Source organism: Puma concolor, chromosome A3 (genome assembly GCF_028749965.1).
Source record: "Puma concolor isolate L17-30 chromosome A3, mPumCon1.1.hap2, whole genome shotgun sequence".
Lineage (NCBI taxonomy): Eukaryota > Metazoa > Chordata > Mammalia > Carnivora > Felidae > Puma > Puma concolor.
The window spans coordinates 41,164,906-41,186,678 of record NC_141669.1 but is presented as its reverse complement, the minus strand read 5'-3'; the positions used below and the strand labels follow the sequence as shown (position 1 = coordinate 41,186,678).

Here is a 21,773-nt window from a genome sequence, read left to right as displayed (position 1 = left end):
GGGCAGCCCCCGCCGCCCGCGGTCAGCCCAGCCCAGCCTAGCGGCGGAGGCGCACACAGCCCGGACCCGGGTAGGCCCCAGACGGAGCTGGGGCGGCCAGGCAGGCGGGCGCCCTACAGGCCACGCGGGCCGGCAGTACCGGCGAGCAGCGGGCGCCGGCGGCTGGGCATTTCCTCTTCCTCCCTACGCGCTGCGCGGCGGCGCGGCGGCGGCGGCGGCCAGGCCAGGCCGAGGCCCGGCTCGGGCGCCCGACCGCGGCCTGCTGGCTAGCGTGGGGAGGCGCCGCGCCGCCCCCGCCACGACCGCCGGCCGCGGGGCCTCGGGGCAGCTGGGCCCGGCGCGAGCAGCGAGAGGCGGGGCCGGCGTGCGGGCGGCGGAAGGAGGCGGAGGAGGAGGAAGAGGAGGAGGAGGAGGCGGCGGCCGGGAGCCGGGGGAGAGGGGCGGGGGGTGGGTCGGGGGAGGGGAGGAGCGGGATTTGCGGAGCGCGGCGCCGCAGCCGGGAGCCGGCGGGCCCGAGAGTGACCGAGTCACGGCGGGCGCCGGCGGAGCCGCGGCGTCGGACCCGCCTCCTGGAGGAGCTCAGCCCCGGCCAGGCCCGGCCCCATTCCCGCCCCGCGCCGCCTCCCCGCCGCCGCCGCCGCCGCCGCGGGAGCGCTCCCCTGCCCACCCCGCCCCCGCGGCCGAGCCCGGGAGTCGAGTGGGAGTCGGCCGGCCGGCGCGGGCAGCGCCGGGACCCCGCCGGGGACACTGCAGCCGGAGCCCGGGAGGGGCCGCGCCGCCACCGTCTGAACTAGGATGTCCCGACATGAAGGTGAGAGGAGCCCCCGCCCCCACCCCCACCGCCCGGGCCTCGGCCTACCCCGCCCGGGCCAGGCGCCGCGGAGGGCGGCCGGGAAGCGGAGGAGACTTCGGCCGAGCCCGAGCCGGGCCCGAGGCGCCGGGCCTGGGAGCGAGCGAGCGAGAGCGGAGAGCCGCGGCGCCGCCGCCGCCACCACGGCCGCGGCCCTGAGCTGGGCCTGGTGCCGGAGGCGGGGCGGCCGGGCCGGCCGGAGGGTTTGCACTGTCATGGGGCGGGGGAGGGGGAGGGGAGTCGGCGGGGCCCGTTACCGGCGGGAGCCGGGCCCTCGGGACTGATACCGGCCGCCGCGGCCCGCCCGGCCAGCCCCAGAGCCGCGGGCTCCGGCGCGGCCTAGCGCTCCCGCCGCCCCGGAAGGGCTCGGTGCGGCCGCCGAACGGGGCCCCAGGCGGCAGCAGGAGACACAGGAGCCCTCCGTGGACCCAGTAGGCGCGTCCGGTCGCCGGGAGACGACGGCGAGCGCCCCTGCCTGCGGGCGACCGCGGGGCGGGCGGGAAGGCTCTGCGGCCGGGGAACGGGAAGCCCCCGCCACCCGGAGCCCGCCCCGGCCTCGCGGCTAGGCCTCGGCGAGTCCCTGGGCTCGGGTAACCAAGTTCCCGGGGCGGATCCGGCCCGGCCGCGGCGAGTAAACTCCCTGCTCGAACACCCGCTCAGAGCGGGACTCGCTCCCGGCGGGCCGCGGGCCCCTCGCCTGGCGTGCACTACCCTACCTAACCAGGTTTTGGTAAATGACCGTGGTGTAGTCTGTTAGTGGTCAGGGGCGTTTTGGACTTGTTTTTCGGTCAAAAAGCATGATTGGGGTACAGTTGCAGATAAGCAGACAGCTCTAGCCCAGTCCCAGGGCACAAAGAGAAACATGTTTAGGAACGATGTATAGGCATTGAGCCGGTAAAAAAATAAATAAATAAATAAATAAGTTAACTTCAATTTACTGCCATATGGTTTAGAAAAGGGGGAGGGGGTTGTGTTTTCTTTGTTTCGCTACCACAGGTCTTTAAGTAAATAAAAAGTGTTAACATACTTGGCGAAAAGTTTATCCTGGTAAGGTTAATGCAAGATTGTAGAAGTGGCTTTCAAGTATTATGTACTCTTGCTTTTAAAATCCTGTATAGGTGATGTAGGAGTGGAGAAAGTTTAGTGAGTCAGATTAGTGTGTTTCACACCATTGGAAGGGTATTCTTAAGGTAATGCAGGCCTTAGAATTTCGAGGTCGAAAAACTTAGATGAATTAAAATTATATTTAGGGCAAGTTTCAGAATTTGCTCAACTGGGCTGTTGAGATTGACTTAAAGAACATTTTGTGTTCAAGGATTCTGTATTTTAAAAGGCTCAAACCTAATAGGAAATATACCGTCTTTTCTTCACTTATTGTGGGCAAGTCTAGGACATTGTAAGGCAATAAGGGGCTTAGGCTCATAGAAACTGTCCATTTTCCCAATTTTTCCTACTTAATGGGAATGTGTTCTCTATCTCTGTAATTTAAAAGAAGTTGTTACTAAAGCTACAACTAAATTTTAATTTGGGATGTTAAAGTTTATATTAGATGTAGCTGTGTGTACATTGACCACCTTTAAGACAAAATGAAACGGAGCATGGCCGCAGGCTCTCTTACTCCTAAGAACTGGGAGCGTTAAAACTACAGAATCAGCAATGGAAGAATGGGTTTGAGACCCATTCTCCTGCTTCAGGAAAACATCCAGATAGTTCCATTCTAATTGGATGATGTCCTGGGAAGATTCCTTTACCCCCAGTAATCTTTTAAAGTCCCACAGTGTGAACATTCTTGAATATAACACAAATTCTGTAATTTAAGCCCATTTCCCCCTATTTGATCCTGTGGAAAGGCATATGGTTTTGAAACTTACATTACCTTTTACTTACTTGAATACTACTGAACCTCAGCAAGTTAATAGCACACTTTTTCTGGTAATTTACACAATCCCAGATGTTTCTCAAAATGAAACATTGCTATATATAATCCATTAGTTGAAAACTTATAGTACAATATTTGACAAGTGATTATCTTTTGAGGGGCTAGTTTATGGCCTAAGGCAGGAGTGGCAGTCTCATTAAGAATCACATTTAATTCATTAGATATGTTTTGTGGATTATTAGTTCAGGCTGCCATTATTTTCATCAGTAAAAATTTAATCAACAAATTTAGAGTTTGACACCCTTACTATTATAGTTCTTTTCTCACTTTTCTCTTTTTTGGGCAAGCAAATCTCATTTCTTTTAGCATTTCTTTAGTGGTATGATTTTTGAGTTCTTTTAATCATCTGTCCCACCTCCACATTCTCTGTGGTTCTTGTTTCCTTTTGCACTGTGACCCAGACTGGATGTAGTAGTCTGGTAAAACATATGAAATGTGCTGCCTGTATTGTTGTACTTGGATTGCGCTACCTTTTCAGTGCCTTCCGGATGCATATAATTTGTTACTTTGTCTTTGTGCCCACCCTAATGAGTTGCATGATATATGTAATGATGTAACTTTGGACAACTCAGCCCCAAGATGGACATATGTCAAGCTGAGTCTCTACCTTGTGAAGCAGTGGACCACGTCTGAGAAAGGAGATGCAACCAGGAGCATAAAGAAATGTTCTAGCCAGGGGTCAGCATACTTTTTCTGTAAAAGGCCAGGTAGTAAATATTGTAGGCTTTGTTTGCTATAAGGGCTCTGTCATCTCTGCCATTGTAGTGCAAAAGCAGCTATAGACAACATGTAAATGAATAAGCACAGCAGTGTTCCAATGAAAACTTTATTTTTGGATGCTGACATTTGAATTTTGTATAATTTTCATGTGTCGTAAAATATGATTCTTTGTTTTACCACTTAAAAGTGTAGAAACCATTCTTAACTTGCAGGCGTACAAACACAGGAGGTGGCTGAATTTGGCCCACTTTGACCTGTGGGGTATAATTTGCCTACTTCTTTTCTCACCTAGAGCTTTAGAGAGTTGATGGAACTCATAAAGGGCCCACTGTGCTTGGTATTCATTCCATCATTTCCTTTGGGTAATGGTAATGGGGAGTAACTGGTTTGGTCCATGGTTTGTACCTCAGTTTCCAGCTGCACCGTGGAGATTGGTAGAGAAGTAATTGTTCTTCAGGAGTGAAAAACAGGCTCCCCACCTTCCCAGACCATGTCTGAGTGGAGTCGGCAGTACTCTACATTAAGTCTCCTGCTTGCCCATTATGACTTTTCTAGCCAGAATTCCATTTTTCTGTCTTTTAATTCGCTTTGTAACATTCTTGTCATCTTAACAAACTTTTTACATCAGTGCCCAGTCACTTTATGTTCACCATACCAACGCCATCTAGTTCCATGTTACACAGTGAAATCAGTCATCTTTTTTATTTGTAAGAGTATTTTTTTTTAATGATTCACTACACACTTTCTTAAATATAGGTATGTTATTCAGAGCTTAAAATGCATTTAATAGCTTGGCAAATTAAAAACCTCAAATTACTCAGTGCTTATTAGATAAAATGAAATTATGAATGCTCTTGCATGAGTTTGAGCCTAGTTGATTCCCTGGAATTAGGAACACATTTATTGCCTTAAATCAGTCAACCTTTTTTCAGTTGCTACTATGTATAAGGCACTTTCCTAGGAACCAAGGAGTGTGGAGATGAATGAGACATGGCTCCTCACCTTGAGTCCGGTGGGAAGATGCATGTGTATATACAGCTTCTACAGCACAATGGGAGACCATAGGGAGATAAATGAATTGAGGACAAAATCATTATCAACTTTATTCCTAATGGATTTTGCCCCACTTCAGAGAGGGAATCTGCTTTTCCTGAGCGCCTTCCTTTTTTGTGGGCTACTCTTGATTTTGGGAAAAAATGAGATTTCAAATAGAGTCCTTATCTTTACCGGATTTATATTTCCCCTAGCTTTTAGAAGACTTTCATATTTAAAAGTGAGAGCAAGTAGGTGAACAGGTAGGTGATCTTATTGTTACGTTTTTCTCAGAAGCATCTGATATTGTTTATTTTCAAACTGTGAAGTATAAAAGTATGTAGACCATTAATCTGGCTTTTGAAAGTTGTACCATTTTTTGAAATTGTACTGCTCTTGTTAGTAGATTTACATTTCCTTGTCTCTAAAAATATTATCTGACCCTAAAAGCTCACATGCAGATGATCCCAGAGTGAAGTGCAAGAATTTTGTTTTCAGGATTTGGGGACTGCAAAAGCCAGGATTGGTAAATGGCTTGTGATTGTAAGGTCATGACTTTTGCCTTCCTGTAAGTGAAGTAAATTGACTCCCACTGAAAAGATTTTGATTTTTGCTAACATGTCAGACCGTTTATTTTACTTTAACTATGATTCGTTAAAAGATTATGACATTCTTAATTAAGGCTTTTTCAGTTCAATAGGTCATGAGTTATATTTACCCTGATTATAAATAAAGGATAGATAAAAATGTAAATATTTTATTCCTGGGGTCTTTGATTTCATTTCATAAAAAGTTGATTTTGAAGCTCATTTGTCCCATATTTTTGGCATTTGTGTTTAAGTTAAAATGTCATTAAATACAACTTTCTTGTTTTAAATTAGAAATTTAATTTGGAAGAAACTCCTTTCAGTCTTAGAACTTGAAGAAATATTAGCGGCAATCTTGTTTAAAAGAAAAACTTTTTTATAATAGAAACTTAAGAAACTCCTGACGTGAAATGAACAAAACAAATCCCTTCGATTAGGCTTGCAAATCTTAAAAATGAAGGAATCCATGCACTTACGACTCATAATTTTAAAAACATCAGCTTTAGAGAATCTACCATATACATTTGCTGAGGCTTGTTTTTTGTTGTTGTTTTAAACTGGAGGCTCCAAAAGCTGTTTCTAGTGAAGGTTAAGGTGTGGTTGAATTATCCTAGAAATAGTGTGTCTTTTAATTACATTATAAATATTGCTGGGGAGCTATTTTCATGAGCATGAACTCAAAGGAAACATTTCCTACATTTTATGCTTGTAAAAGTTAAAAGTAAAACCCTGTTCATAATTAAAATATTTTTTATTTTTATTTACTTATTTAAAATGTTTATTGATTTATTTTTGTATGTGAGAGACAAGGGAGAGCATGTGGGAGGGGCAGAAAGAGAGGAAGAGAGAATTCTAAGCAAACTCCGGGCTGTCCGTGCAGAGCCCAACTCAGTGCTCCATCTCACAAACCATGAGATTGTGATGTGAGCCAAAAGCAAGAGTTGGCCACTCTGCTGACTGAGCCACTCAAGCGTCCCTGTTTGATTTTTTTTGTTTGCTTGTTTTTGTTTTTGTTTTTGTTTTAGAGAGAGAGTGCAAGTGGAGAAGGAGAGAATCTTAAGCAGGCTCCACTCTTAGGGTGGAGCCTGACCAGGGCAGAGCCTGATGCAGGGCTCGATCCTATGACCCTGGGATCATGACCTGAGCCAAAATCAAGAGTCAGATGCTCAACCAACTGAGCCACCCAGGCACCCCTATGATTAAAATCTTTGTTTTTTGTTTTTTAAGTAAGTAATTTTTTTTTCTTTTAATGTTTGTTTAATTTTAAGAGGGAGAGACAGAGCACGAGCATGGGAGGGATAGAGAGAGGAAGACAGGATCCAAAGTAGGTGCTGTGCTGACAGCAGAGAGCCTGATGTGGGGCTTGAACTCACAAACTGTGACATCATGATCTGAGCTGAAGTGAGACCCTTAACTGACTGAGCCACTCAGGTGCCCCCCCCATAATTAAAATCTGTGTGAAAGATTAATTCCATATTAATTTTAGTGTTATGCTAGGAACCATGATGTTTTTCAGGTTTGTTTTTTTTTTTTTTAATGATAAGGTATGGTTTTTTCAATTGCTGAAGTTATTTATTAAATTGAGGAAAGAGCCCTTAAGAGGTATACAGATCAGAACTTTTTTAAAATGTGGTAACTTTGGGGCGCCTGGGTGGCTGAGTCGGTTAAGCATCCGACTCTTGGTTTTGGCTCAAGTCAGGATCTCACACGGTTTGTGGGTTTGAGCCCTGCCTTGGGCTCTCTGCTGACAGTGCAGAGCCTGCTTGGGATTCTCTGTCTCTACCACTTTCTCTGCTCCTCCCGCCTTAAAATAAAAAAATTAAAACGTGGTAACTTTTGTATTAGTCATTGTCCTGATTCGTGTTGGAGTGGGGATAAGGCAGACAGTTCCTGAAGGGAACATACTACCTAGATTACATAGGAAGGAAGCGAGTGATCATGAAAAGAGAGGGTGTTCTTGGGATGGTAAGGATAGGAGGACAGGACAGTGCTGTCAGAGGAAAGTTAGGCAAGGTGGACATGAAGCTTGGAAATGATCTGTAGCCACAGGAAGTTAGAGACAGAAGACCACCTTTCATGCTGAGTGCCAGGAGGTGAAAATTCATCATCCTGTGAAGCTAGCAATAGATGAATTTCCTTGTTAGGCACGTTCCAGGGTGCCATCCCTACTACCTGTCTCACCACTCTCCCACAGTGTTTGTTAATCGTGCTTTTAGTTGTCTTTCTGAATAGAAAGACAGTTCACGTACATGGGTCTATCCAGTTCATGTACATGGTCCATTTATTTCTTCCACAGCCACAGTGCCAACCAGCAGTCCAGCAGACCTTGCCAATGGCTGTAAGGAGTATCAGGGAGGAAGTATGAATGGATCCCAGCAAGTCCATCACTGCTGTTAGAAAAAAACAACTAAAATCACGAGAGTGGGTCAGTCAAGTCACCTTCAGCTAGGAGGGACAGACAATAAATGGGTGAAGCCTCTTGACATCATGATTAATTAGGTTTAGCATTATGTTCTACTGAGTTGTGTGGGTTTGGTTCCCCCCCCCCCCCCCTCACTGGTTCTCAGTGCTAGTGTCATGAACTTCAGCTTTTTTTTTTTTTCTGTTAAGAGAATTTTCATTAGGAGAGTCACTTTAGAGTGCTAACTTGAGGACCTATTAGAACAGTCACAGGCATAATCAGTTATAATTTATTTTTTGTTTTTGACTTTTGTTTCTTTTTGAGACTGTCACCCTCCCCTCCCACCTAGTAAAGTGGAGGGTCCCTCTAGTGGCACCTTGCCTTATTCTCCAAGCATTTTTTTATGCTGTAATTGTTTGCTTGTGTGCCTCCCCAACAAGTTACCTGAAAGACAGGTATAGTGTTACACTTACCTTTACACCCTACCACCAAGCACAATGTCTGGACTGTCGGAGGCCAGACATTTGAACACTTGTGAGTGATTGTTAGAGATGTTATTACTTGTCTAAAAAATGGTGAGACTAGAAACTGCTGTCTTCTGCTTTTATCTGGGAAGCTGGTTAAGAAGGAGGGAGATGGTAGGAAAGATTTGGAACTTTCATAAAAGTAAGAGGGGATGAATAAACTACGTAGAGTGAAAACTTAAAGGAGGCTGACTCCTGGGGGAATGACTTGGGATTAGACTCAGGTACTATTTTTTTGTTCTACTTCTGTCTCTGGTTTTGGATTAACTGGCTATGGGTTCTGAATATTAATTGCACCATGTGTGAGTTTTCTGATTCATTCATTCATTCATTCATTCATTCAGTGGGTATTTATGGACTTCCTACTTGAGTACTACTCAAAATCATCTCGAGAGCTTGCCGCAAGTTGTTGACCCTTGCTGCAGCATTGATAATATTTAGTGGGTTTGAAACACCTTTGGGAATTAAATGCTTTCCTGTTGCACAGGCTGTGGTTCTTTTACAATTTGCTGGAATTAGTCCTTAAAATTTATATCTTATGACAGGGTAATTAAATCATGTAAATACTTTAATGTTTTGACAATATTCATCCACCCCTCCTTTTTTGGGAGAGAGCATGTTAGCAGGGGCGAGGGGCAAGGGAGTAAGGGAGAGAGAGAAAGTGAGAATCCTAAACAAGCTCCACACTCAGCACTGAGCCTGACGTGGGGTTCGATGAACCCTGGTTCATGACCTGAGCCAAAATCAAGAGTTGGACACTCAACCAACTGAGCCACCCAGGCGCCCCTCTTTTTAAGCCTACTTTCATTTAAGTTTCTCAATTCTAATTCTGCCCAGCAGTACATTTCTTTCCTTAATATTGTCCTTAGACTGTGAACAACTCAACACATATCTGCATATGTGAAAGTATGTTCAAGTAGATTATTCCTCATAGGTTTATAAGTATCTTTGATGCTTAGAAAACAGCTCAAGGGATTAAATGTTTAATTTTTGTATTCAGTATAGTTTGTGTGTGAAGGCCTAATGGTTATATAGCAACTGTTGGAGTAACTAGATGGTACTTGTTTTTATTATTTCTCTTCAACCGTTATTCTTCTTTGGTGTCTTCTATGGTTGTAGAGGTTTGGCAGTGCAAGGAAATGAGAATCTTTCTAAATTAGGAGTTAACGGCATCGCAGTAAAACAGGCAGGGATTATTTAAAGGAGTTGTTACAGATGTGTCTCTTCTGTAAGAATGAAATAAATACGTGCTGAGAGCTGGGGGTGCTTGGGTATTGGGAACCAGGTAGTTTTCTAGTTTTCATAATCTGAGATCTTACATTTAGCCTGATTAACACTGCTAGGGACTCTGATACAGTAAATTGCAATTTGAAATTAACATAAAATGTGCAGAGGAGGGAGTGATCTTCCCTTCCATAGGAAAAATGGTGATTAGCACCTGAAGTGACAGTGGGTAAGCATTTGACCCATGGTTTTCCTGACATTCCCTGTTAGGTGTATGATATCGCTTCATGTTCTTTCACTGCTCCATGTCATTTTCTACAAGCTTTTTAGAAGTGCAAGCCACATGTAATTTTATTTTTTTATTTTTATTTTTTTAAGCCACATGTAATTTTTTTTTTTGAGAGAGAGAGAGAGAGAGAGAGAGCGCCACCGAGTGCAAGTGGGGAGGGGCAGAGGGAGAGAGAGAAAGAGAAGAGAGAATCCTAAGTAGGCTCCATGGCTCATTCTTACGACTGGTGAGATCATGACCTGAGCCAAAATCAAGAGTCAAATGATTACCCAACTGAACCATCCAGGTGCCCCTAGGCACATGTAATTTTAAATTCTCTGGTAGCCACAGTAGCAAACTAAGGAGGTGAAATTAAATTTAAGTAGTTTAATACTTTAACCTAGTATATCCAAGTTAACATTAATCAATCAAGATAAAATTATTATATTCTTTTTTTCTTACAAAGTTACAAAATTCTAGTATATATTTTACACTTAGCACACTTTAGTTCATATCATCTGAGAATCATCTTTAGACTTGTACATTAGGAGTCTGCTAATAGACCATATATAGTCTCTTTCCGTAGGTACGTTTTGATGTAGTATTGCCATCTGCTCAATGGTGAGTTCATTAACATTCTGGATTTTTGCTTCTTGAATTAATTTCCTAAGAACCCAGATTTTACCTTTTTCACTTAAAAATTTTTTTAACCTACATTAGCAACATTTAACCATTACAGTAGAAAACTACTTTATAAGCAGCTATAAATGTATATAAATTATAATCCCTCTGGGCCCTTCAGATTGGAAGAGTAAATAATGGCCTCAGAGTGATTTTAATGTGAGTTTGTGGGGTTATTTTAAGTCCTCCGTGATGACAAATGTAAAATTTATAAAAATTGTTACTAGTCCATTGCAGGTTCTATTATGGTGGAATCCAAAGATTGTTTGGGTTCTATCTGGTGAGGATAGACTTTTCATCATTTGAAGAAAGTGACATCCAGGCTTGGTAATTTATTGTAGGTGTATTTCATTGTAATGAGATTGGGTCTCTAGTATCCATCTGGAAAAGGCCTTTGCCATCTAACAACAGAAAAACAGATGGTTATGACTCTTATTTAAAGCAATTTTAAGAAAATTGGGGCATTTGGCTGGCTCAGTAGAGCATGCAACTCTTAATCTCAGGTTGTGAGTTCAAGCCTCACATTGAGCATTTTAAACCTATGTTACTTTAAAAAAAAAAAAAAAAGAATTTTAAAAAATAATTTTAAGAAAACGGATTATGGAGCTAATAGCCAGCCCATTGTCAAGGTTAGCCAGCCACTGGTGATTTCTCTTTTTTACCTGTTTGGTGTACTGTTTAGCCAGTTAGAACTAGATTTGCAAATAAAAATGGACTGTTTCAGAGATAGTCTGTTAAAAATTAAAGACCTAGTGTTTTTTTTCCTTCATTTCACTGAAGCAGCAGTTCCACAGAGCAGTGGGTTTTATGGTTCTGTTCTTTTTCAGTCCCCCTACAGCCAGATCTTTGAAACATCAGGAATTTATGGCTTTTTTTTCTTTAATAGTGTAAAAATACTAGTATTGTATGGCTTGGGTGCTCTCACCTAGTGTTTTTCAAAGGGTAATTTAGGATGTGTGCTATTAGCACCACCTGGGAACTTGGACAGAAATGCAGATTCTTGGACGCTGCCCTGGACCCACTGAATCAGAGTTTCTGGAGGTGGTGCCCAGGAGTTTGTGTTTTCATAAGCTTCTACCTGGACCCAGTTATGACCAAAAGCATTTATGTGTGAGATGGTTATCGCTGGTGACAGGGACACACAATGGTTGTGATACAATTTTTTTATGGTATGGTACCAGTCAAATAGAAATTCAATTGCTGACCTTGACTTTATTCTTCTTTTTTTTTTTTAATTTTTTTTTTTTTAGTGCTTTTATTTATTTTTGAGACAGAGAGAGACAGAGCATGAGCAGGGGAGGGGCAGAGAGAGAGGGAGACACAGAATCCAAAGCAGGCTCCAGGCTCTAGGCTCTGAGCTGTCAGCACAGAGCCCGTCGTGGGGCTTGAACTCACAGACCATGATATCATGACCTGAGCTGAAGTCGGATGCTCAACTGACCGACCCACCCAGGTGCCCCTTGACTTCATTCTTCTTGAACACTATGTTACTGTCACCTGAGGAGGTGAGAGAGAAGTGTGGCTCCCCACTCTAGACCAGTACTATAAATTTACTCAACACACATTTATTGAATTTATTGAACATATACTTGAGGCTTCAAGGATACCATAGTGAACAAAACAGAAAAGATTCCTGTCCCTGTTGCACTCACATTCTATTAGAAGAAATATATCAGGGGTATATGGTCTGTGAGCCAAACCTGGCTGGTTGCTTGTTTTTGTTTGTTTGTTTAGGATTTTATTTTATTTTTTTATTTTTTTATTTTTTTTTCAACGTTTTTTATTTATTTTTGGGACAGAGAGAGACAGAGCATGAACGGGGGAGGGGCAGAGAGAGAGGGAGACACAGAATCGGAAACAGGCTCCAGGCTCCGAGCCATCAGCCCAGAGCCTGATGCGGGGCTCAAACTCACGGACCGCGAGATCGTGACCAGGCTGAAGTCGGACGCTTAACCGACTGCGCCACCCAGGCGCCCCAAGGATTTTATTTTTAAGTAATCTCTATACCCAACATGGAGCTCGAACTCACAATCCCAAGATCAGGAGTCACATGTTCTAACAACTGAGCCAACCAGATGCCCCTGTGATTTTTATTTTTTATTTTATTTTAGTTTAGTTTAGTTTATTTTAGTTTATTTTAGTTATTTATATTTATATTTATTTAAAAAAATTTTTTTCAACGTTTATTTATTTTTTGGGACAGAGAGAGACAGAGCATGAATGGGGGAGGGGCAGAGAGAGAGGGAGACACAGAATCAGAAACAGGCTCCAGGCTCTGAGCCATCAGCCCAGAGCCTGACGCGGGGCTCGAACTCACGGACCGCGAGATCGTGACCTGGCTGAAGTCGGACGCTCAACCGACTGCGCCACCCAGGCGCCCCAATATTTAAATTCAAGTTAACATATAGTGTATTGGTTTCAGGAGTAGAATTTAATTGGCTGCTGGTTTTTATAAATAAAGTTTTATTGGAACATAGCTGCATCTGCTCATTTGCATATTGTCTAAGTTCTTTTTATATTGTAAAGGTTGAGTTGAGCAATTGTGACAGAAAAAGTTGAAAATATTTGCTACTTAGCTATTTACAGAAAAAGCTTGTGGGTCCCTGGGGTAGACCATAAAAGAATAAATATGTGATATGTAAGAAAATGTTAGTTGACAGGTGTTATGAAAAACCATTCAGTGGGTTAAGGGAATAGAGAGTGGGGGCCTACTTTAGATACTGTAGTCAGGGAGGGCCTTCTTGAAGATGGGACATTAAAAGAAAAAATTGAATTAAGTGAAGTATATTTAAAGAAGGAAGGATATGGCTGAGGGCATAGCAAGTGCAGAGGTACTGAAACTTGGAATGTTTTGGGAACAGCGTCAAGGCCACTGTGACTGGAAGACTGTGATTGAGGGGGGAAAGGGATAGGAAAGTGCCATAGCCAGGGCCAGATCCTGAAGACCCTTGTATTGTGGGCTGTAGTAAAGACTGTTTATCTGTGAGTACATCGAGAACAACGTTTGCAGAGCCCTTCTATAGAGAGCGGTCTTTTTGGCTAAACAAATGGCAAAGGCTGGAAATTAAATACCTGGTGTTACAATGCATTCCAACATCTCTAAGAAACATTTCATTATAAACTTTCCCTTACACTCTTTACTCTTAAGCTTCGTGGTCCTCAGCCCCCATGTATCTATGTATTCTATGTAGCTAATGTTTCTTGTACATTAGAAATAGATAGAGGGGTTTGGTAGAGATCAGATATTTCCATGGTTTGAATGTAAAACCCTTGAGCCTAGAAATTCGGTCATCAATATTAGCAGGTTTCAAACTTTAAAAAAATATAACTCATAGTAAGAAATGTATTTGATATTATCCAATAGTTACATACATATGTAAAGAAATAAGTTTCACAAAACAGTACTTATCTTTACTATGAGAGATGTATTCTGTTTCTGTTATTTCATTAAAAACAAAAATACTAGGGACACCTGGGTGGCTTAGTCAAGCATCTAACTCTTAATCTCAGCGCAGGTCTTGATCTCAGGGTCTTGAGTTCAAGCCCTGTGTTGGGCTCCACACTGGGTGTGAAGCCTGCTTAAAAGAAAAATAGTTGTGACCTCCTAGACTGATTTCCCATTCTATTCATTGTTTGTGACTTGCTATTTGAAAAACACGGCCAATGCTATCTAATCCAAAACTTGGGCGTCCCTTGTGTACAAGGTATTGTGATAGGTACAGAGACAGATGGAAAACAGTTTTTCCTCCTTGAGAGGGATATTGGAAATTCTAAGTATATTAGATAAACTAGCTGTAGTATAACTGGAGCAGTAAGTGTCAAATCAGTTATTACAAGTTCCATGATGTTATTAGCAAGTGGAATAGAATGTTTTTTGGGTGTCAGAGAAGGCATTTCCAAAAGTTTGATATTTAGACTGAAGACTTGAAAAAATACTGTGGGTATTTTAAATGGAAGTATAATTGACAAAGAATATTATGTTAGTTTCAGGTATACAACATAGTGATTTGTATACATTATGAAGTGATCACCACAAGTCTGGTTCCCATATGTAAGCATACAAAGTTTTTACAATATTAATGACTATTCTCTATGCTATAGTACTGTATTTTTATAACAAGAGTTGGAAATAAAGCTGTCAACCAAGTGAGAGCATGGTAGAGGGTAAACTACAGAGCTAAGCAAATCTGAGATGTGCTCAAGAGAGGTGGGTGGGACAACACTGAGACCAGGGTTTCTGGAACAGAAGACTCCTGTATGTCTGCTATGGGAGTGAGGTATTAGAATGATTGATTTACCTAGGACGCTTACCTGACTGAGCCACCCAGAGAACCAATTTATTTATATATTTTTAAGATTTTATTTTTAACAATCTTTATATCCAACGTGTGGGGCTTGAACTTGCAACCCTGAAAGCAAGAGTCATATGCTTTACCAACGGAGCCAGTGAGGCACCCTTGCTGACCCCTGCTTTAATCCATTTATTTAATAAATATATCTTGGGGGCCCCTAACGTGGCTCGGTCAGTTAGGTGTCCGACTCTTGATCTCAGCTCAGGTCTTGATCCCAGGGTTGTGAGTTCAAGTCCTGTGTCAGGCTCTGCAGTGAGTGTGGAGACTCCTTAATATTCTCTCCCTCTCTCGCTTTGCTCTTCTCTCCTGCTCACACTATCTCTCTAAAGTAAGAAAAAAAATTTTTTTAATTAAAAAAACCAAAAGATGAGATAGTTGCTGAAGTGAGTGCAAATAGACCTACTTGGTGATTAATTAGACAGGGATTATGGAGGGGTGAAAAGTCTAGGAAAATAGCGTTTTGGTTAGTTGGGCAGCACCATTCATCAAGCGGCATATCTAAGAAACATGCCTTGAGGGAGAAGGTGGAAAGCAGGGGAAAGAAAAGTGGTTTCCATTTTTAGCATGTTGGGTTTGAAGTACATGTGGGAAATCCAGGTAGAGATTTCCAGGGGCAGTTGAACATGTGGGGTCTAGAATTCATGAGTTTGGGCGTAATCCATAGTAGTAGAGTTGGTTGCTCAGTGATGGTAAGAACATAGACATTGAGAGGATGAGGAGACTGATCAATAAGCCCTTGGAAACACTTCACATTTAAGAAACAGGAGGCTGAATGGGAATAGCCTGGAGAGTAGGAAGAGAACCAGGAGAGAATGTTGGCATTGAAACTTAGAAAGATGATTTTCTGAGAAGGAGGATTCAGTCAGTATTGCTGCAGATGGGTCAAGAAGATAAGAAATGAAGTGTTCATTGGCTGGAGCTCTTGGAGTGAGGAAGGTTGTGGAACTTGATGTGCACTTTCAAAGGAGTGGGCTAGAGCCCAGACTGCAGGGTGTTAAATCCTGAAAGAACATGAGAAGTTAGGAATACTCCCTAAAGATTTAACTGTGAAGGGAAGGAGAGATGTCAACAGTGAAAGGTATCTCTAGCACCTGGAGCAGGTTTTGGCAGATATTAGAGACTGGGAAAATCATTCATTCAATACTGTGCCTACTACTAGTATAGTATTTAAAAGTGGGGTAGAGTAATGAAAGATAAGTTCTCATAAGGGGGGCAAAAAAGAAACGTATCATATAATTTTGGTTCATGATAAATATTCTCAAGAGCATAAAGCAGAGTGAGGGAATAGGGAATAAGGATTAAATGTGATAGAAGGTGAATGAGTGCTCTGTGTAGCTATTTTTAAAAGAATGGTCAGGAGGGCCTTTCAGAGGATGTGCTCCTTTGAAGCAGAGACTTAGTCAAGTATAAAGCCCTGGGGTTAGAGTAAAGTAGGTTTGAGGAACAGAGTAGCTGGAGCTGACCAAATGGGAGGATGAGGAGAGAAGAAGAGGTAGCGATGGACTGACTCCAGATTATATGGGGCACTTAGAGGCTATGATGAGACATTTGAACTTCATTCTTTGAATGTCGAGCTACCAGGACTTGCTGGTGTAGTGTAGGCAAAAGCACGTGGATACGAAGAAGGCCATTTACTGAGACAGGGAAGCCAGGGGGGAAGGAACGTGTTTGGAGGTGGAGGTCAGGAGTTCTGTTTCAGACACACTAGGTTAGAGATGTCTGTTAGATGTTCAGGCAGAGCTGTCTAGGCCATTTGGATGAATGACCTGGAGTTGAACTGGCTGAATGAGTGAATGAAGTCAAGACTTGATGTGACTGTTGCTCTTCTCTCCAGTTTACTGGGGCTTGAGTTCCTCAAACCTTTTAGTAGGTAAATGTCTGGAAGCCTATGATCCTTGTCTTTTTTCTCAAAGTAGCAAGAAAGAGGGAGCACAGAGGTAGAAAGCCCTGTGTGTCTCCTGTGGCAGTGCTGTAGTGATACAGTTCCAGACAGGAGAGCTCACTGTGGGAATTAGGCCAGTTTGGCAGCTGGGTAATGAATTAGTTTATTTTCGTTCTTTTCTCGCCAATAAATCAAGAGGAAGATAGAATAATAGACCTTTTGGTCCAGAAGGAAATCAACCTTCTATTTTTTTCCCAAATTGTGTTCTAGAAAGGCTGAGTCATACTACTTGAGATCATAGTGAGGACTAGAATTCAGATCCCATGACTCTTGTTCCAGCCCATTTTCTACTGTATATGCTGCTGGGATGAGGGCTCAGAGTTTGTTAGTTTGTAGACTAACACTAGAGGCTAGACTTCTGCATTAGATAGAATTTTCCTGTGTACTCAAATTTTTTTCTGAGATGCTGAATAGTAAATTTAAGGATGGGATTTTGGAGCCAGACTGCCTGGGTTCAAACTCTTCCTTAGTCACTTACTCACTGTGACGTCAATAAGTTGTTTACCTCTCTGTGCATCATTTCATGAAATGGGCATAATGCTTACTTAATCTCAGGGTGTTTAGTTGATTGATTATTATATATAAAAATTTAGGCTAGTGACTGGCGTATAATCACTCATTGGGGCACCTGGGTGGTTCAGTCTGTTGAGCATCTTAACTCTTGATATCTGCTGAGGTCATGATCCCAGGGTCTTGGGAGCCCTGTGTCAGTCTCAGTGCTGAGTGTGGAGACTGCTTGGGATTCTCTCTCTCCCTCTGCCTTTCTCCCCTGCTTGCACTGTCTCTCCCTCTCTCTCTAAAAGCAAGGGGGAAGGAAGGGGACACCTTGGTGGCTCAGTCGGTTGAGCAGTTGACTCTTAGTTTTGGCTCAGGTTGTCATCTCATGGTTCGTGAGTTCAAGCCCCACATCAGGCTCCATGCTGACAGTGTAGAGCCTGCTTGGGATTCTCCTTCCCTCCCTTCCTCCCTCCCCCCCCCCCCCCCCCCCCGTCCCTTTCCTCCTTATGTGCACATGCTCCCTCCCTCTCTCTCTCAAAATAAGTAAGCTTAAAAAAAAATTAAACAAATAAAAAATAAATTAAAAAAATAAAGGGGCACCTGGGTGCCTTAGTTGATTGAGCGTCCGACTTTGGTTTGGGTCATGATCTCAATGGTTCGTGAGTTCAAGCCCCACGTTGGACTCACTGCTACCCACTTTGGATCCTCTGTCCCCCTTGCTCTCTGCCGTTTCCCCACTTGTGCTCTTTCTCTCAAAAATAAATAAAACATTAAAAAAAATTGTTTGAGCTACCTTCATTTGTGTCTTGGATGTAGAAAACAGCTGTTTTTCACACTTCTAAATTCTTCGCATATAATTTGAGCACTAACTATGCAAATTATATTTCCTTATTTGAGATATAGTCCCTGCACTCAAGGAATTTGTATTCTATTGAAGAAGGAAGGATAAAAATACAGGAGATAACAAAAGCTTACCCTTACAGGCCAATGAAAGCTATGGATACTCTCTTCCTTTTCTGATATTCTGTAAATCAAAGTGTCCGATGAAGGCATAGAGACTGAGGAGAAGGGATCTGAGCCATCTTTGTGGAGAAGGGACTTGCTTGGATAGAGTAAAAGCAGATAGATATTCCAACCAAGGCAGTAGGCAGAAATGAGTACATAATAAGAAGGCTACATAGATATTATTAGATGAGGATGTAAGAGGAGCTTTTCACTGGTTGAGTAGCTCAGAGTGTTGATCCATAGGTTAGTGGCAACCTAAAGGCAGGACTAAGATGATTCTGTATCTTTTTTATGTTCTAGGACTTTTTTAAAAAGTCAACTGAGATTAACACATAATTATTAATATGTTCCCCTGGTCTATTACTTAGTTTTCAACACATTTTGCCATTTTTATATCAGCCGCCTCTCTTTTTTAGGGTTTGAACATTTTACAAATCCCAGACCTGCATATCATTTTACCCACAAATATTTTAGCATTTATCTCTAGCTGATAGGGATGCATTAAACATACATGCTTGCATGTGAAGCCACAGTATCATTATCACACTTGACAAAAAACAATAATTCTTGAATATTATCTAATACCCAGTTCATGTTCAGTTTTTCCAGTTGTCTCGAAAGTGTCTTTTTTTTTTTTTAATGTTTGTTTATTTTTGAAAGAGAGTGCAAGTTGGGGGGGGGGGGCGGGCAAAGAGAAAGACACAGAATCTGAAGCAGGCTCCAGGCTCTAAGCTGTCCGCGCAGAGCCCAACACGGGGCCCGAACCTATGAAGTGCGAGATCATGACCTGAGCCGAAGTTGATTAACTGACTCCAGGTGCCCCTCAAAAATGTCTTTTTAGGGGTGCCTGGGTGGCTCAGTCGGTTGAGTGTCCGACTTCAGCTCAGGTCACGATCTCACGGTTCGTGAGTTTGAGCCCCGCGTCAGGCTCTGGGCTGATGGCTCAGAGCCTGGAGCCTGCTTCCGATTCTGTGTCTCCCTCTCTCTCTGCCCCTCCCCCGTTCATGCTCTGTCTCTCTCTGTCTCAAAAATAAATAAACTTTAAAAAAAAAAATGTCTTTTTAAAGTTAGTTTGTTAAAATCAGTATTTAAACAAGGTCTACATATTACATTTGGTTGGTATGTCCTTTAAAATCTGTATTTGTAACAGTCCTCTCCTCTTTTAAAAGTGCTGTTTATTTGTTGAAGAAACTAGATTATTTCTTTAATAGTATGTCTCACATTCTGGCTCACGTTTTTATGATGTCTTTTTAACATATTCTTTCATTTCCATGTATTTATGTGGTACTCGATTCTAGAAGCTTGATTCAGATGTTTGTTTGTTTTGATAAGACCGTTTCATAGGTGCTAAATATTTCATAATAATTCTTATTATATCACATTGAGAGGCCCATAATGTCTGGTTGTCTCAGTGGGTTCAGATGTCAGCCTGTCCCTCCATTGGCTGTCAGTGATGTAAGCTGCCTGGATCTTTTGCTTCATAGTGGTTGCAAGACGTTGATTTTCCAGCTCTTACAATTTCTCCTGTGTTTATTCAATGGAATTTTTCTGTAAAGAACTCTTAGTCATATATGCTTTAAAGAAATTACTGTAATATAAAGGAAAAATAAAAATGAAATGATGTATAATAAAATAATGTGTCTTTCAAGATGTAAATGCTCAGGCATAATTATATTAGAGGAAATAATGAGGAGTTTGTACCAATATATAGAATCACTGCGAATGTGACAGCTTCAAATGCAAATCCTTAACAGACATCTTGGCAGTTCAGATACCTTAAACAATGTTGCCATTGATGCTGTTCCTTTTTGAACAACTCACAGTGTCAAGTTCTACACAATTACACGAACAATTGTGTTACTGGTGATTTCAATGTGTGTAAAAATCATGCAAAAAGTACTTAATATCTATATGTAAAATTGACCTATCTTCTGAGTTCAGGTCATTATAAACAGTTTTTCCATTGAGACATTTTATTTACTTTTTTTTTTAAGTTTATTTATTTATTTTGAGAGACAGCACGAACAGGGGAGGGACAGAGAGAGAGAGGAAGAGAGAGAATCCCTAACAGACTCTGCACTGACAGTACGTAGCCCCACTCAGGGCTTCTACTCATGAATTGTGAGATCATGACCTGAGCCAAGATCAAGAGTCAGATGCTTAACCAACTGAGCCACCAAGGAACTTTTTTTTTTTTTTTTTTTTTTTTTTGAGAGAGAGTGCAAGTGCAAGTGGAGGAGAGGGGCAGAGAGAGAGTTTTAAGCAGGTTCCACACTCAGTACAGAGCCCGACCTGAGTCCAGTGTGAGTCCATGACCCTGGAATCATGACCTGAGCCAAAATCAAGAGTTGGATGCTCAACCAACTGAGCCACCCAAGCACCCCTACTTTTTTTTTTTTTTTTTTTTTTTTTTTTTTTTTTTTTTTTAAGTAAACTCTACACCCAACCTGGGGCTGGAACACAACCCTGACATCAAGAGTCACATGCTCTACTGACTGAGCCAGCCAGGCACCCCTCCATTGGGACATTTTAAAGTCATGGGAAAAGTGGGACAGTTTTTCACTGTGTAATATTGTCCATCACATTACGAGTTTCTAGAATCCCTGGCCATTGACCTCCCACATGTTGAGGTAAATACCCAGTCATTGTGATAACCAAATTTTCAAAATGTCCTCTCAGAAGTAATGTTACCCTCTTTAAGAATCTGCATGGGGGGGGCGCCTGGGTGGCGCAGTCGGTTAAGCGTCCGACTTCAGCCAGGTCACGATCTCGCAGTCCGTGAGTTCGAGCCCCGCGTCAGGCTCTGGGCTGATGGCTCAGAGCCTGGAGCCTGTTTCCGATTCTGTGTCTCCCTCTCTCTCTGCCCCTCCCCCGTTCATGCTCTGTCTCTCTCTGTCCCAAAAATAAATAAACGTTGAAAAAAAATTAAAAAAAAAAAAAAAAAAGAATCTACATTAAGTGAATATATTAAGGCAGAAAATCAAATAACTACTACAAGTAAACATTTGAAAGTGAGAGATAGGGGTGCTTGGGTGGCTCATTCGGTTAAGCATCTGACTCTTGATTTTGGCTCAGGTCATGATCTCACAGTTCGTGGGATCAAGCCCTGCATCCTGCCCCATGCTGATAACACAGAGCCTGCTTGGGAGTCTCTTTTCCTTTTTCTCTGCCCCTCCCCTGCTCACACGCTCTCTCTCTCTCTCTCAAAAAAAGTAAACATTAAAAAAAATTTTTTATTAAAAAAGAAAAGATAAAATACATCTCTTTTTGCTAATACTTTATGCCTGGCAAACCTAAGGGACTCTTAAAAATTACTAGAATTAATGAGATAATTTAGTAAGTGTTTATATACCTAGAAGTGAGAATTGCTGGATCATAGGGTATGACTAATTTTCATTTAACATATTCTGTTGCACTTTTTCCCCCTCATTGCTTCTTCCTGATTATTGTCAGTCTTAAAGATATGAAACCTTTTTGATATGATAGGACTTTTTTCCCGGTCACATTGGCCTTGTATATGTGTGGTGCCTTGGCTCCTCCAAAAGATTTTCATTTTTGTTGTAGAAGACATTGCTCTGACTTGTCTTTATGCTTTCTGGATTTCATAAGGCCCAAAAGGTCACTTTTTTTTTTTAAGATTTTATTTTTAAGTAATCTCTGCACCCAACAATGGGGCTCAAACTTGCAACCCCAAGATTAAGTCCCTGCTCTACCTACTGAGCAAACCAGGCACCCCAAAGAGGTCACTTT

General features: G+C 42.3%; 1 protein-coding gene across 1 annotated transcript in view; it reads left to right on the top strand.

Moving 5' to 3' along the window:
* The first annotated feature begins 674 nt into the window (after positions 1-674).
* KCMF1 (potassium channel modulatory factor 1) overlaps positions 675-21,773 on the top strand; it is a 78,861-nt gene continuing 57,762 nt past the window's right edge. The window contains exon 1 of the mRNA XM_086700725.1: positions 675-811. Within this exon, the coding sequence (XP_086556851.1) occupies positions 796-811 (16 nt within the window). The 5' untranslated portion in view covers positions 675-795. The remainder of the gene's footprint in view (positions 812-21,773) is intronic.